Raw genomic sequence first — 15740 nt, 5'->3', positions numbered from 1 at the left:
TAAAACACAAGGGATGATTGTGAATGTTGTCCACAAATCACAATACAATACTGTACAAAGTTTCCCCTAAGCCAGCCATTGCAATGAGAAAGTCACTCTACAGGCTCTAATGGTAAGACACATGAGAATGACGATTTTGCATTGTGCGCATTAACATATATATGTGTAGTACTAGTGGACTGTTATTAAAGATGTGACTTGTTTTAAATACCTAGGAGTAGATAATTAAAAACCTACGACTGTATTTATGTTTTATTTTCATATATGGAGGCGGTCTTGATTTTTGACGGACACCCTTGCGCTTCAAAATTGGGGGGTTTGGTAAAAATATAGCAAGTTTTTGTATATTGAATGTAATTTTTTATGGGTATTTTAAAGATTACAAATTTTATGGCCAAAATACCCAAAAACAAGCGTGACACCCATTGAAAAGCAACTTTGTGTGGAGGTTCCTCGCCTTGCCCATGACCCTATCCTCCTAGTGCTTGAGTAAGCTTGGATCCGTATAATGCTGTTTAGCTACCATATAGGCCATACACAACCTCAAACAATCATCCACGATGTGTTCAATGGAGTCACACGTGAAGCATTGGCCCATAAGTAGCTTAGCTTAGAACTCCTCCTAGGAGAGTTGTGTCCATGATATTCTTCTAACAGAACCGTTGTTATCCTCCATGGCCTTAACAACTCTTTTTATAGGAATCTCCTTGCTCTTCCACTACTAAAATTTCTTTTGATTCCTAAACTTGGAAGCATACCTCGTCTTTAAGGTCATGTTAAGGCAACCTGCATTCAAGAGATCACAAGGCGAATGTGCACACATGACATCTACATGCAAGGATAATTTCAATCTATCTAGAAACTTCTGAGCCTACTTTGACTACCACGTAGTCCTTCAGTGCATTAGAAACAACTTTCAAAATCCAACCAAGTTATTACTTACCTGCTCACCCTACTTCTTGGCAAATTAAGACCATATTTTGGGAGTTTGGAAAAATTGGAAAAATCCCAGTACTCTGGGAATTTTCTTTTCAATATAATTTTTGGTGCATCTTCAACATACCAAATCCAAAGTTGTCAGAGAATATGGATCTAATACCTACTCTTGAAGAGATTTCCAACGATATGGTACACCCATTTCTTTTATGTTGCAAAGTGGGAATTAGGATTTTCCCAAACTCCCTAATATTCTCTTAATTGCTTCCATTGTTGCTACAAGTGAGGGTAATAGTCCATAACAACAAACTACTTCAAAACCGCCTTGTAGAAACCATCTTAGCAAGTGAAGGAATGGTGCCTAAGGCAGACTTCCCACCACAAGAGGGAAACATCTGTAAATGCCATGTGTATTAAATGAAACTTAAAAACATCTTAGCCTCATATTATTGCCATGGACACCATCTCGTGAGTCCAAATGGTGATCATTTCTCCATCCATCTGGCAAGTCTAATTGGTGACAATCTCTCCATCCATCTTCCCATTGAAATGAACTTGGGAGGTTTTAGAAGATTCAATAACTAAGTTTGATCCTCAAGAGGCATGCAGGAAGAATAAAACAACAAACCTACAGTATCTCGATGTCAAGTCGAGGAAGGAAAACGGGAACTATTCAAGGAGTTCAATGCAAAGGGACTCCAAGACGGAGACCATGGATGATGTGGATGACAACTCTCCTACCGACCACTTGCACATGTAGAATGACTAATATCAAACTAGGCTAAAAAGTTTTACCCTATCTATGGAGCGAATGCGCACGTGTGCCAAGCGTGCCCATATTCAAAGGTTTGAAGAGAGGGAATTCAAAGTGGAGTTCAAATATGCAACTCACACGATAGCCCTAAACTAATGTATTATATCAAGAAAAGGTGTTAAAACTATATTTCAAGTGACTGTGAATGTTGTCCATAATTTGTAGTCCAACATTTTACAGAAGTTTGCCCTTGCGAAGCCCTTGCACAAGAGACTATTTCTATATGCTCTAAAACTTAGAAAATGCAGATAAGAAAAATGATTTCCCAAGCCACATAGCTATATGGATCCAATAATGTTGATTAACCGTTTTATTAAAGTTGTTGATTTATTTTAAATACCCACTACTAAATAATGAAAAACCCAAGACGTCTTTTATGCTATGATTGCACATGTAGAGAATGTCCGCCTTGTGTAGAGACTGTCCCCCTTCCCTCCCTCTTCGCTTGCCCTCCAACCCTTTGGCCTGTATTTGAGCTCTCACTCCTTTAGCTAGTCCGCTACATCTCCTTTCACCTCCAGCTCTTCTCCATCCCTCTACCCTCTTCGATTTCTAACACCTCTCTGAGAGTTTTCCAACACACCTCTGAGGTCTGCTGCACTCTTCTAACCTCTGCAACATCTCTCTCCGATACCTCTTATTGCTCTGCAACACCTCTCTAATCTTTGCAGCATCTTTTTAAGATCTACTTTTTCCCTCACACCACTTTGTAGTCTATAACACCTCTAGCATGGTTGATTTAATTAAGATGAACAGACGTTGTTAATTTTTATATACACAGACGTTGTTAATTTATACATCATACACACACATACAAATAGAGATTAGGGCTTAATACAAATAGAGATTAGGGCTTAATAGAAACTTACAGATGGATAGGGCCACGTGTAGTGCTGGCTCCACCACTCGAGAAGCTTCTCCCTGGCATCATTGGGCAGCTTACCTTTCTTCTTCTTCTTGAGAAACTCCTGCTTGAGGGTGCAGATGTAGCCGCTGTACTTGCGTAACAGCTGCTCTTTAAGCTTCTGCTCCTCGGCAAGCGGGTCTATCAGATCCCCATGGAAGTCCACCTCCCCACAGCTCCCATTCCCCTCCTGTTCCTCTTCGTCTTCCTCTCCCGAAGACCCTTGCTTATCGGTCTGTATTTTCTCGTCACCTTCATTACAAAGCAATACAAAAGTCATTAGCTGTTACAAAGGAATACAGAAGCCATTAGCTGCTTGTTTATATAGGTCTCATTGATACTACAGAATCCAATTGCAAACTCGTGTGGAACCTCCATGCTCAACTTGTAGCCATTGACGTGGGTGTAGCTTGGCGGCAATGTGTGATCCTACCAGTCAACCGTGTACACGAGAGAGACGTTCATACCTCTCAAACCCCACCCACAGAATCAATCTCTCGCTCTCTCTCGCTGTGCTTTTTACAACCTTGGCAATGTGCAATGTGCAATGTGCATTAGAATATAGTCATCTTTAAAATATATATATTTTTAAAGGAAATCATAACACCACGAGTCCCAATAACAATTTGATTACAGGGATCAATAGTTGTGCATACTTTTCCAACCAAATTCACATATATGCATTTGCAAAGATGTCAGTATTTCTGTTCCACTAACTTTTTTTTAAATGAACATAATGCAAAAATATTGCATAGATAATTACAATTAAAATGATTTATGACACCGCTTAACAATGAGAAAAGTCAAGGGCTCTTGCCCTACACCGCTACATCCCAGGTTCAATACCCGCCCCCTTCTCTCGCATGCCTAATGGCATGCCCGGCATGCGGTATGTCGATTCAGTGTCTAAAATAACCCTCACAATTTAAAAAAAAACCAATGAAGACAATCCCTTGTTCTAAGATAGGACAAGAGCAAATGACCTTTAGTTATCAATAGATCCAAAATGAGAACGAGAACTTTATCCACCAACCACATACCATGCAACATTCTACCATTCTCTAAGCCTCCATCTTTTTTCACCTGCCCAAGCGCCCCTGTCATCCATGCAAATAATACACACAATCACTCAAAATAGGTGGCTACATTTTATAGCCAAAAATGGGCATGACACCGATCGAAAAGCAACCTTGCATGCAAACCGGTCTCAAAATGCATATTTTACACACCACCTGAAAATATCACCCATTTTAATCAGTATAGTCCTACCATTTGTACATAATAGGATAGTGTTATTGAATCACTTTTAATATTTAAAAAATAGAAATGTGTCAATTTTTTTCAACTTCCTTTATAATAAATATATACTTGGTGCGAGAGGAAAAACTAGTAGCATACGTGCCATGGGGAGAACAACCAAACTATAATGGTCGCATCATCTCAAGTTCTTATCATTGATTTTTGTTCTTTGTTAGTGTAGCCTACAACATCATAATTCCAATGGCTCATCAATTAGAGTCCATATAGTACACATAGGGTGGAAACCACCCTAACTTCTAAGACATTAACATAAAATAGAATGGTTGGTATTTATAAGCCGTAGACTTATGAATAAAGTCGTGGTGCATAAGACACAGGTGCAAGGTTGTGAAAAGTAAGGACAAAGAGCACATGCACACTAAAGCAACTCCAGGTCCTTGCATGATTCCAAATGACAGGGAGAACATCCTTGCATGGACCCTTGTCCACATCTATATAAGGGGGTGCAGATTACTCTCACAATTTTGATGATAATAACATTACAAGTCATCATGCTATTGGTTTCACCTCTACAACTGCAATTGTGCGCTAGTTTCTATTCCACCTCATTGTTTACTTTGTCTTTCATGAGTCTAATTAGCTAGAGTTTTTCACCCACATAGTATGTAACACTCGACCATTCTCTAAGCCTCCATCACTTTTCACTTTCCCAAGCACCGTTCTCATCCATGCAAACAAGGATGATGTTTGATGGGCTGGGTCACCCTTCAAAACGACAGGTTTATAGAAAAATAATGCCCTTTTTTCATGATTTACTTTATTTTTTGACGGTCACTCAAAATAGGTGGCTCTATTTTACAGCCAAAATATCTAAAAACGGGCATGACGCACATCGAAAAGCAACCTTGCATGCAAACCAGTAGTCTCAAAATGCATATTTTATGCACCACCTCAATTCAATTGAAAATATCACCCATTTCAATCAATACCTTCCCACTATTTGTACATAATAGTATAGTGTTACCAAACCACTTTTAAGATTCAAAAAATAGAAATGTCTCGATTTTTTCAACTTCCTTTAATAAACATGTACATGGTGTGAGAGGAAAAATTACTAGCATAGGTTCCGTGCGTAGAATGACCAAAGAATAATGGTGGCATCATCTCAAGTGCTTATGTCTAGTTTTCCTCCTTGTTAACGTGCCCTAAAACAACACATTTCCAATGGCTCATCAATCGGAGTCCATATAGCACACATGGGGTCGCCATAAATGTAACATAGAAACCACTCTAAGACATTAACATTAAATAGCATGGTTGTTATTTGCAAGCTATATACTTATTAATAAAGTGGTAGTGGTGCACAAGACCTAGGTGCAAGGCCATCAAAAGCAACTAAAGCCACTCTATATCCTTGCATGATTCTAAATGGGAGGGAAAACATCCTTGAATGGACCCTTGTCCATATCCATATAAGGGGGTACAAATTACTCTCAACATGTCATCATGTTGATGAGAATAACATTACAAATCTTCATACTATTAGTTTCACCTCTGCAACTGCAATTACATGTGCTAGTTTCTATTCCACCTCATTGTTCAATTTACATTTCACGAGTCTAAGATAGTGTTTTCCTTCTTGATTTTCAATCTAGGCCTATTACTATCCAAACCACCATCATTGTCCGTAAACATAAAACAAGATAAAACTAGGTTTAACATTTCAAGGCTGAAGTAAAGCTGCTGTTATCTTCATGATTATTGATAAATTTGGAGTAAAGACAAGATCCCACAAAGGTTCTCCCATGTACATAACTCGTACAAATGGGTGGTAAGGGTGGTGACCAATGTCCAAGATCCGTTGAAGTGCTACTTGTATAAACTTTTTAAAACACTCACAAAATATAAGCTTTGCATATGACCAGATCCCATGGCTGAAAACAATGTAAAAGGCCCTAAAAGCCCAATCCTTATTTCTACCTATGAATAGTCCCTTATGTACGGCTTTGAGTATGTCTTATAATGCTAAAAAGTCCTTGGAAAATATTGATCAATTAACGCTATAAAGTTTTACCTTTCATGAAGTGCATCATGGATCAAAAAATTATGCAAGATTAGATTAATTACAAGCTTCGTATTCATACATATCAAGACAAGAGAGAGATCGTTAAAGTAGGAAAGACCCATTTATTTACCAAGATCATGCCAAAATTGGCCAACTCTAGCTCTATTTCTTTTGTGCATTTAGTATCAAACAACCCTATCTATAACTATTCTATTTCTTTTCTAGCCTATCCTCACATCTTTGGCTTTGCACGTAAGCTTAGTGATATCTAACAACCCCCTAAAAGCGAAGAGATGTTTCAATACTTACATATGACCAATGGTTGTTGTGTCTCCTAGTTTGCTAGGGGCTGACAAAATGACGCCCTATCACTATCCAAGACACATCATTACACATAAGACCCACTCACATTCGCTTAGCATAAGCCTCATTTCAAGAGATCTCTTATACATAGACTAATGAGGTTAACCCAAAACTCTTTATGTTTTTGGATGTGGCTATGGAGCTTCTCTCAATCCATATCGGATGATGTTTTGGACCTCCAATAGGTATGCAAGTCCATATGTTCACATTGAGCTTATGTACTATTCTCTTATATTAACATTTTGCATGTCTACATGTTAAGTTCTTAGAGGTGGCCATCTTATGATGGTTCCTCCACTGCCAATCCTCCCACCATACAAGAGGATGATGCGGATCTACGTCGCATGAATAAGACACAAAATGATTGGATTCTATTGAGCCAAAGATATGGGAAAAAATCAATTGCACTCCTTAGGCTTATCCATCTCACTTTTTCATCCCTACATACAAAACAGTTCTATTCCATAGATACCTCTTTCTCTTTTCCTGAACCCCACTGCTCTCCCTTCTCCTCTCACCTCCACTATGCTGACCCCTCTACCTTCCGGTTCTTAACAATTACATCAATACATAGAACGAAACATTCATGAGATACTATTAGTTATTGCTCATATTATTGACTTCTTTGATACTAATTATGAGAAAGTGATGAAGAACTAAGTATGCATATTTTTCATTGTATGTAATGTAGGATGAGGATGAAACTCATAAAGAAGATGTAGCAGAAGATGGAGAGGCTGATAACTATGATGAGAACAAAGACTATTAAGGTCAGTTTACCTCCTAATAATTACGACATTTCTTAATTACAACACTTTATTTGTGACATCTATTTTGGGCTAATATATATATATATATATATATATATATATATATATATATATATATATATATATATATATATATATATATATATATATATATATGTGCTATTCGCATCTCCTTTGAATAATAATAATTATGCTCTTTTTGTTACACTCAATGTTTGTCTTTTCTTTGACTTATATATAAATGTTTAGGATGTTAATTCATTGCATTTTTTAAAAGACTATAGGGGAAAAATAGAGGAGAAACATCTCCCTCTGTGTGCCCCTATTTTCTGTTATTATAGCTGGCAGTATAGCTAAATATGCAAGGCTATGCATGAGGCTATGTGCAAGGCTATATGCATGGCTACTATGGAGCTGTAGCTACATGGCTCTTTTTTCTTATATAGCGACACGCACAACCATGAAATTTTGAATTCTACACTTCCAAATTTCCTTTGTTCTTACATGGTTGTGGGCATAGTTATGATACCTTCTCTTGTAGTGCAATGCTATTGTAGCTTGAACTCTAATATAGCAAAATTTACTACATGTGTATTAACCAAGTTCTCAGATCATGCCATGCAGCACATTATTAGAGGCATTTGGAAGTAGAGTTTGGAAGGGAAGGACAAAAACCCTAATATTGAACATGAATGGAAGACATTAGTGATAGACAAATGGATAAGGATGCACACTATGCATGAGCTTTTTGCAATGTCTAGTGACAAGGAAGTTAGATATTAAGAGATCCCATAAAGAGAGATTGTTATCTAAAAAAGGTGTACCTTAGGCATATTCCAACTTCTTCAAAGTACAGTTTTAGATCCCTTAACAATGAGAGAGAACATAATGATATATTATTTAGAACTCTGATTCTAATATCCTCATTGGACCTATTTAGATATCCTCTTAATGGACCAATCCTGTTGGAAACACTTTACTTCTCCTAGAAGACTAGTCTTGTGGGGGGCTGGATGTAATGCATTCCTCTATTTCTTATAAAGATATTTCTTGGTTTAAAATAAGAATGGATTTGATGAATGCATAGAGACAATTCATAGTGAAACGAGCTTCTTGTGAACTATTTTATTTACTCACTTCACCACTAAAGTGTATTCTAATGCTCACTGTTCTAAGTGCTTTAGACCATGCTATTAGAATCCAAAAAATTAACCATTCATCCCATTGGAGAGATGACATTATGTGCCATTATTAGCTACAAAATATTATTGGAGATGTTAAATTATTAGCTACAAAATATTACCTCACAACAGTATCATAATTGAAATTTAGAATGCTTTCCATCTTTATTATGACCTTAAGCCTTGGTAATTTTCCCCTCACATGATAATATCCATGTAGCTTAATGAGAAAAAAGTATGGTGGATACTCACAAGACATCAAATATTCTAAACTATTGACCTAAGTAATCAAGTTGTGCAACAATTTCACCATCTATAGTACATAAGCCAAGATGAGAAAAGGATAAAAATTATGGCCATATGGTACCTTAGATAGAAGTGGATGAGATTATTATATAAGGCTTTCATATAAAGATTATTTAGCCTCTTTAAAGTGGAGACATTTAATGAAAACCATTAAACAATTTTCCTTTTATCTATTTTATATAAATCACTTCATATATAGATTAGGATATAATTTAGAGAAAAACCTTAAATTAAACTAGCGACTGCTTTTTCTCTACATTAAACCCTTATCAACTCTTCTATACTTTATAGATTGAGTAGAATGTGTTTCAAGTTGGCACTCAACCTTACCTAACATTTCATTCCATCTTGAATTTACAATAATATAGCAAAATGGAATGATGATGAAAAAATTCATGTCATGAATCTTCATTTTTTATAGGAGTTAGCTTTCTGTTTTTTTGATAGCTTGACTTTACATCTCATTGTGTATATGTTTGTGACCCTTGAATGTAAAATCATCTCTAATGATACAAATTCCTAGGTACTTCTAAACTTTACAAAACATAACTTGTTCAAAGAAAACAATATTATTTTTTACACATTTTGAGAGAATTTTCTTTTCCATGTGCTAGTAATTTGTTATCCTTGATTGTAATTAAGTGCTACAAGCTTCAAAATTTTAATATGTACAAAATATCACTACTTCAAAACTCTACTTAGAACACTCATCAAAATAAAATAGGTAAATTATCATATTATTTTAAAATTTTAAACAATTGTCTTAATTTAATTTTCATATATCTTTTAATTTCTATGTACTAATTTTTAGCATTGAGTTTTTCATGCATTATCGAATGAGCAAGAATTATTTAATAAAATTAGTGAGGTGTTTAAGAAAAATTAAATATGATAAAAAATGTCTCTTTTCTATATCTAAAACCTCTTTTATGGAAAGTGGAGAGATGAATGTAAGCAATATCATTGGTCACACACTTTTGAGTACCAAAAGGAGATTCACCACTTCCATATATTTGTTGTTTCTAGGTACTAGGTATGCAATCAAAACATGGACCACATACAAACCATTAATTCATGTTTCTGAACTATAGGAGCGCTACTGTTTTCTTAAAGTTCCAAAGATTTATTAGATGCCGAACACACATGAATGGAAAGAAATGAGGACCCAAAATGGTATAAAAATCAATCTTCTTCGAGGAGTTTTGAGAAGTACAAAGTATGAAAAAAATCCCATCAAAGAAATTGAGTGAGCACAAAAAAACTAAGGTGTAGTCTCTCAGGTACTCCATGAGGGTCTCAAACAAGCTTTCCATAGCCATGGAAGCCATATGTATATATATGTGCTATTGATTGATTGACATTGAATCAATATGCATGGAATGGTTAATTGATGCATATTAATGGATGTACAATGGTTACTTTGGGATTACACATCATGTGTATGGATTGGCTTCTTGTCATTTTGGCCTATGTGTAAGAAGCTTTGAATTGGATTGCTTTTTAGAAGCAAAGTGTTTTTCCATATGAAATGGGAATGATGAAATGAACATGAGTACATGCTAATTTTTGTAAGGGAACTCTTTCACATACTCGGATTGCAAGCTTTAATTACATTCAAATTTCAATTCCAAATTGCTTATAGAATCTAATATGGTGAGCAAGGGTACCTTTGGCACTAGGTGAAGTGGCCATGAGTGCTTTGGTAAAGCAGTACGAAAGGGGATTAGGTACATAGTGTGAAGACATGGCCTCAACCTTGTTGCCAAATGCAATGTGTGATGATGCAACATGTGTAGAGCAAGGGGAGGAGTATACACATTAAAAAAGAAATAGACTAAGGATACATTGGGAAAGGTTGATTTGTATGGTCATTTATATACTGCGTAGCAATATACGGATTATGTAATGAATTTAGTACGAATAACACGAGTTATTCGTCATTTTCTCATTTAAATAGACGAACATTTTTTGTTTTTTATTTCGATCGAAAAAATTATCGATTAATCGATAATAATATTGAACGATAATATATCGATCAATACTTTTATCAATCGATAAATTATAGATCAAAAAATTGGCTTTATAAGCAACCAAAAGCTTAATCGATTGATTATTTTTTCGAAAGCTTTGTGAGAGAGAGTGATTAGGGAGAGAGGGAGAGAGAGAGAGAGAGAGAGAGAGAGAGAGAGAAGGAAGAGAGAGAGAGAGAGAGATAAGGAAGAGAGAGAGAGAGAGAGAGTGAGTGATTTGAGTGCAAGTTAAGGTGATTAACAAGTTTTCTTTACGCTTTTTTTTTGCTTTTTGTTTTTTTTTAATGCTTCTTTTTTTTATAATCTAGTTGTATTCACTCTAGCACCCATATGGGATAGTTGTGACCACTCTAGTTAAACATTAATAGTTGTTTAAGCTTACTGTGTCCACTCTAGTCTTTACCAATCAATTGTGTCCACTTTAAGTTTAATTTGCAAGAAGCCACTTACTGTGTCCACTAGTCTTTAGCGACTAGTTATCTCTACTTAAATTATCATCAGAGAAAGCCACTTATTGTGACCACTCTAGTCTTTACTGACGAGTTGTGTCCACTTTAAGTTATCCTCACACGAAAGCCACTTACGGTCTCCACTCTTGTCTTACTAACCAATTGTGTCCACTTTAAGTTATCTCACACGGAGCCAATTAATGTATCCACTCTGGTCTTTACTGACCACTTCTTTCCGCTTTAATTTTTTCTCACACAAAGCAACTTATTGTGTCCACTCTCGTCTTTACCAACGAGTTGTGTCCCCTTTAAGCTCACTGTATATGATCCCTTATCATGTCCGTTATAAGATTAGGTATGCCCACTTTAAGATTAGGTGTGTTGACGTATAGTTTAGGTTCACGGGTGATACGTTATGTCATGTGATCAATGGTACGTCATCTATAATTTTTATGTTGTGCGCTAAAATTATATACAATGTTGCTTGAAAAAAAATCATGTGATGAAATTAATGTTTGAAATTTATCATGTGATTAATTTAAATCTTTTACATTTTGTAGATCATTGCCGAGTTAATTAACAAGCTTCAATGAAAACTCCTTTCAGATATTGCTTGCATGTATTTAATAAACATGTGTGAAGATGAGCTCAGATCATATTTTGATCCAAAGAGAAAGGAGCTTTTTGAGAGCATGGTAAGTGAAGTTAGCAAAAGAGCGTTCAAAGCTCTTCGAGAGACTCGACCAATTTTTGATAGCCAAGTTGACTTGCGCACATCAGGCAAGATCCGCATAGAGTATATGCGTGCTTTTTACCAGCTTTAGGTGGTCACAAAAAATATGCCCATGCAGAAGAAAGTGCTGAGGGTTTTGCTACCCGATTATAGCATTAATCACAAATTTATAAAATAGCTACAAAGACAAAGCTAAGGCCATAGTCCAAGAAGAGCAAGAATTTAGTCATCCTGTAAAAATTGCCAAAACAGAGGTCATTGCCATAGACAATGCACCAGCTCTACAGTTGCTGGAACAATAGCTGCCAGATTGGATAAAGGTGCATTCGGCTTTTTGTACAGTGTTAAAGGGCATGACCCAACCTTCCAAGATAATTGCTATGCTGCGAAGTGCATCACTCATGGGTAATCATTCATGTCACCATAGATCATCACAATGAATACTCGAGTGCATATCACTCATCATGGTATCATTTTGATAAAGAACAATCATCTAACCATTTTGGAATGGTGGGACATCTAAAAAGATGGATGATCCAACTTCAAACTGATGGATCAAGACCTATGCCAAGGAATTATCAAGATGTGCTAGAGAATGTAGGCACAACAGAGACATTTAGAAGTCACATCCTACAAATCATTAATGGCCTCTTGGAAACCCTTGAGTACATGCACGATAAGGATCTCCTACACAATGATCTGCATGGCAAGAATGATCCTTTTTATTTTGATGAGAGCACAGGTAACGTTTATGTGGAGCTGGCAGACTGGGATCGAGCAACGCACACACAACGCAAATCTCATTTTTCAAAGCTTCCAAATGAAAGATCAGACACAAAGACCAAGTGGGTATATAAATACAAACATGTTGCATCTGAATTCTTTTCTCCTCCCCCTTACAATAAGAGGCCAAGATGCATATTCTATGAGTTTCCAAATCAAGCGGTTGCTTGATTGTATTCTAAAGCCATTTCCAAATGAGAAAGTTACTGCATTAATCACTTAGATAAGGAAAACCATGCAATTAGGGATGTCAATATATCCCCTATCAAGGCCCTCAGCAACAAATTTAGCTTTATGTATGCATGGAACCCAAAGAACTGGGCTAGACATTAATAGGTTCTCAAGCTTGTGTCCATATGATGGCTAGTTGCCTTGTATTCACAAGAATACATGGATTTATTATAAATCTTAGATTTGTATGTCAAACTGTCTATCTGTGACGCGGTGCGCGGTTGGGATTTCTATCCGAAGGGACTTGGTGCCCGAGGGGTATGCTTGACTGCCCCGAATATAATGCATCTATATGGGGAGAAAGTGCTAGGAGTGGCAAGGCATGGACCCATGGTAGGCACCCTAGACGCACTCACGCACCGGGTAGGCACGTAGGCCATTCCCAGGTGCGGCAGGTGTTCATGGGTGCCGGGTGCCTCTGGGGGATGCCCTCCCCACCTTGACGGAGGCGGGGCCGAAAACGTCGACGGGGCTAAAAACGGCCGGCCGGCGGACCGACGAGCCGTGGTGTGCCGATGGGCCGAGATGAGGCCGGGCCAGCGGATCATGGATGGAAGACAAGACCCGAGTCGAGGCCGATGGAGCCAAGCCGGGCATGAACGCGAGTGACTGGTGAGACCCGCAAGGAAGACGCGCGAGACGAGCCGATGAAGCCGCGTCATGAAGCATGGACCGTGGAAGGCCGCGTGTGCAGCAAAGGCGTGGTGGACTCGTTTCTTGGCTCCCGAAACGAGCCCACCACGCCTTTGCTGCGCACGCGGCCTTCCACAGTCCATGCTTCATGACGCGGCTCCATCGGCCCATCTTGCACGTCTTCCTTGCGGGTCTCACCGGTCACTCGCATTCATGCCCGACTCGGCTCCATCGGCCTCGACTCGAGTCTTGCCTTCCATCCATGATCCGCCGGCCCAGCCTCATCTCGGCCCGTCGGCACACCACGGCTCGCCGACCTGCCGGACGACAATTTTCCACCGTTTTCGGTCCCGTCGACGTTTTCGGTCCCAACTCCGTCAAGGTGGGGAGGGCATCTCCCGAAGGCACCCGGCACCCATGAACACCTCCCGCACCCGGGAAAGGCCTACGTGCCTACCCGGTGCGTGAGTGTGTCTAGGGTGCCTACCATGGGTCCATGCCTTGCCACTCCTAACACTTCCTCCCCATATAGATGCATTATATTCGGGGCGGTCAAGCATACCCCTCGGGCACTAAGTCCCTCCGGATAGAAATCCCAACCGCGCACCGCGTCACACGGCGGACCGGTGAGCCGTGCCATGCCAACGGGCCGAGATGAGGCCGGGCCGGTGGATCATGGATGGAAGACAAGACCCGAGTCGAGGCCGATGGAGCAGAGCCAAGCCGGGCATGAACGCAAGTGACCGATGAGACCCGCAAGGAAAACGCGTGAGACGGGCGGATGGAGCCGCGTCAGGCATGAAGCATGGACCGTGGAAGGCCGCGTGCGGCAAAGGCGTAGTGGGCTCGTGTCCGGGCTCGTGTCCGTACGGCCCATCACACTTGGTATCAGAGCAAAGTTTGTTCTAGAAGCCCGTGAGGGGTGTGTGATGCCAGGTTGGAAGAAAGACCGGCAAGCCGTGCCGTGCCGTGCCGACGGGCCGAGACGAGGCCGGGCTGGCGGATCATGGATGGAAGGCAAGACCCGAGTCGAGGCCGATGGAGCTGAGCCGGGCATGAACGCGAGTGACCGGTGAGACCCGCAAGGAAGACGCACGAGACGCGCTCGACGGGCAAGCTGCGTCATGAAGCATGGACCGTGGAAGGCCGTGTGCGTAGCAAAGGCGTGGTGGGCTCGTTTCTGGGCTCGCGTCCGTACGGCCCATCACACTTGGTATCAGAGCAAAGTTCGTTCTGGAAGCCCGTGAGGGACGTGGGATGCCAGGTTGGAAGAAACGGCAAAAACAATGGAAACGTCAGAAACGGCGAAATGGCAAGTCGGGTTGAGTCCAAGTGACGGCCACGAGCCGAAAAACGACACAAAACTGCCTATCGACATACATGTTAGTTGAGAGACAAACAAAACTACTGTTAGGCGCACTAGTGCAGTTCCGCAATCTGGTGCAACAAGAGCCTCTAAACGGTGGAATTTGCCCGTGGTGACCTTTACCGATCTGGAGGAGCGAGATGCAAGGCAGAGGATGGCGTGGTCGGTCGAACCCGTCGGGACCCTGAGCTGCCGGCGTGGGGGGTCGCCCGAGACAATGCAGCTCCCGACGGGGGCCTGGACGATGGAATTTGGGGACGTGCTATATATGAAAAATGATCAATTTTTTGAGGGGATCGCAACCGCGCGGTCCATTTGAAGAAATTCCAAAGTCGGCCGACATGCTTGTTTTTGGGGCCAGTGGACAGTTGGGTTCCAAGCAAGGTGAGGTCCCGGGTGCAAGTCCAACATGCGACGTTGGCAAATGAGCTGAGCAAAGAAGCGAGCAAACTGGATCCTTGTGGGAGCTGTCAGCACTTTAGAAAAGAAGAACAGCGGGCTTGGGGATCTTTCAGAGTTACCACCAAGGAAGGTGATGCTTTGGAGAAAACGACGAGACTAGCGATACGTCAGGGTGGCACATGGACCGGCAACACCTCAGATGGGGACCGCGGGCTGGGAGTCACTCAAGGGCAAGCAAAGGAAGAAGACAAAGGGGCCACGCATACAGAGAGAGCGTCGGGAATAGGACCGCGTCTGCTTATGCTAAGAAATTGGATGCAGCAGAATGGGACGTCGTGTTGGTGTGGTGCCCATGAAGAGCAGAAAGCAAGCCGTCGAGCCAATCTTTTGGAAAAAAAGCAAGCGACAAAGGCGTCCGTTTAAGGCCATGGTGGCCTCGTGGCAATGGAGCCACCCCCTCTCATCACGAAGTAATGGGCTAGGCAGGAGAAGCCAACGCCCCTCCAGATCAAAA

The 15740-nt window shown here is 40.2% G+C and overlaps 1 protein-coding gene across 1 annotated transcript in view; it reads right to left on the bottom strand.

Annotated features, from left to right (window-relative positions):
• Positions 1-15740, bottom strand: part of LOC147637697 (homeobox protein knotted-1-like 6) — a 45524-nt gene that overhangs the window by 18893 nt on the left and 10891 nt on the right. Inside the window, exons 4-5 of the mRNA XM_086799522.1 lie at positions 3695-3751; positions 2620-2906 (exon numbers count right to left, since the gene is read on the bottom strand). Of these exons, the coding sequence (XP_086655648.1) occupies positions 2620-2906; positions 3695-3751 (344 nt within the window). The remainder of the gene's footprint in view (positions 1-2619; positions 2907-3694; positions 3752-15740) is intronic.

This window comes from Cibotium barometz, chromosome 6 (assembly GCF_041138505.1).
Source record: "Cibotium barometz isolate CiBa-2024 chromosome 6, ASM4113850v1, whole genome shotgun sequence".
Lineage (NCBI taxonomy): Eukaryota > Viridiplantae > Streptophyta > Polypodiopsida > Cyatheales > Cibotiaceae > Cibotium > Cibotium barometz.
Note: the sequence above shows the minus strand (reverse complement) of the source record. Positions and strands in the feature narration are given on the sequence as shown.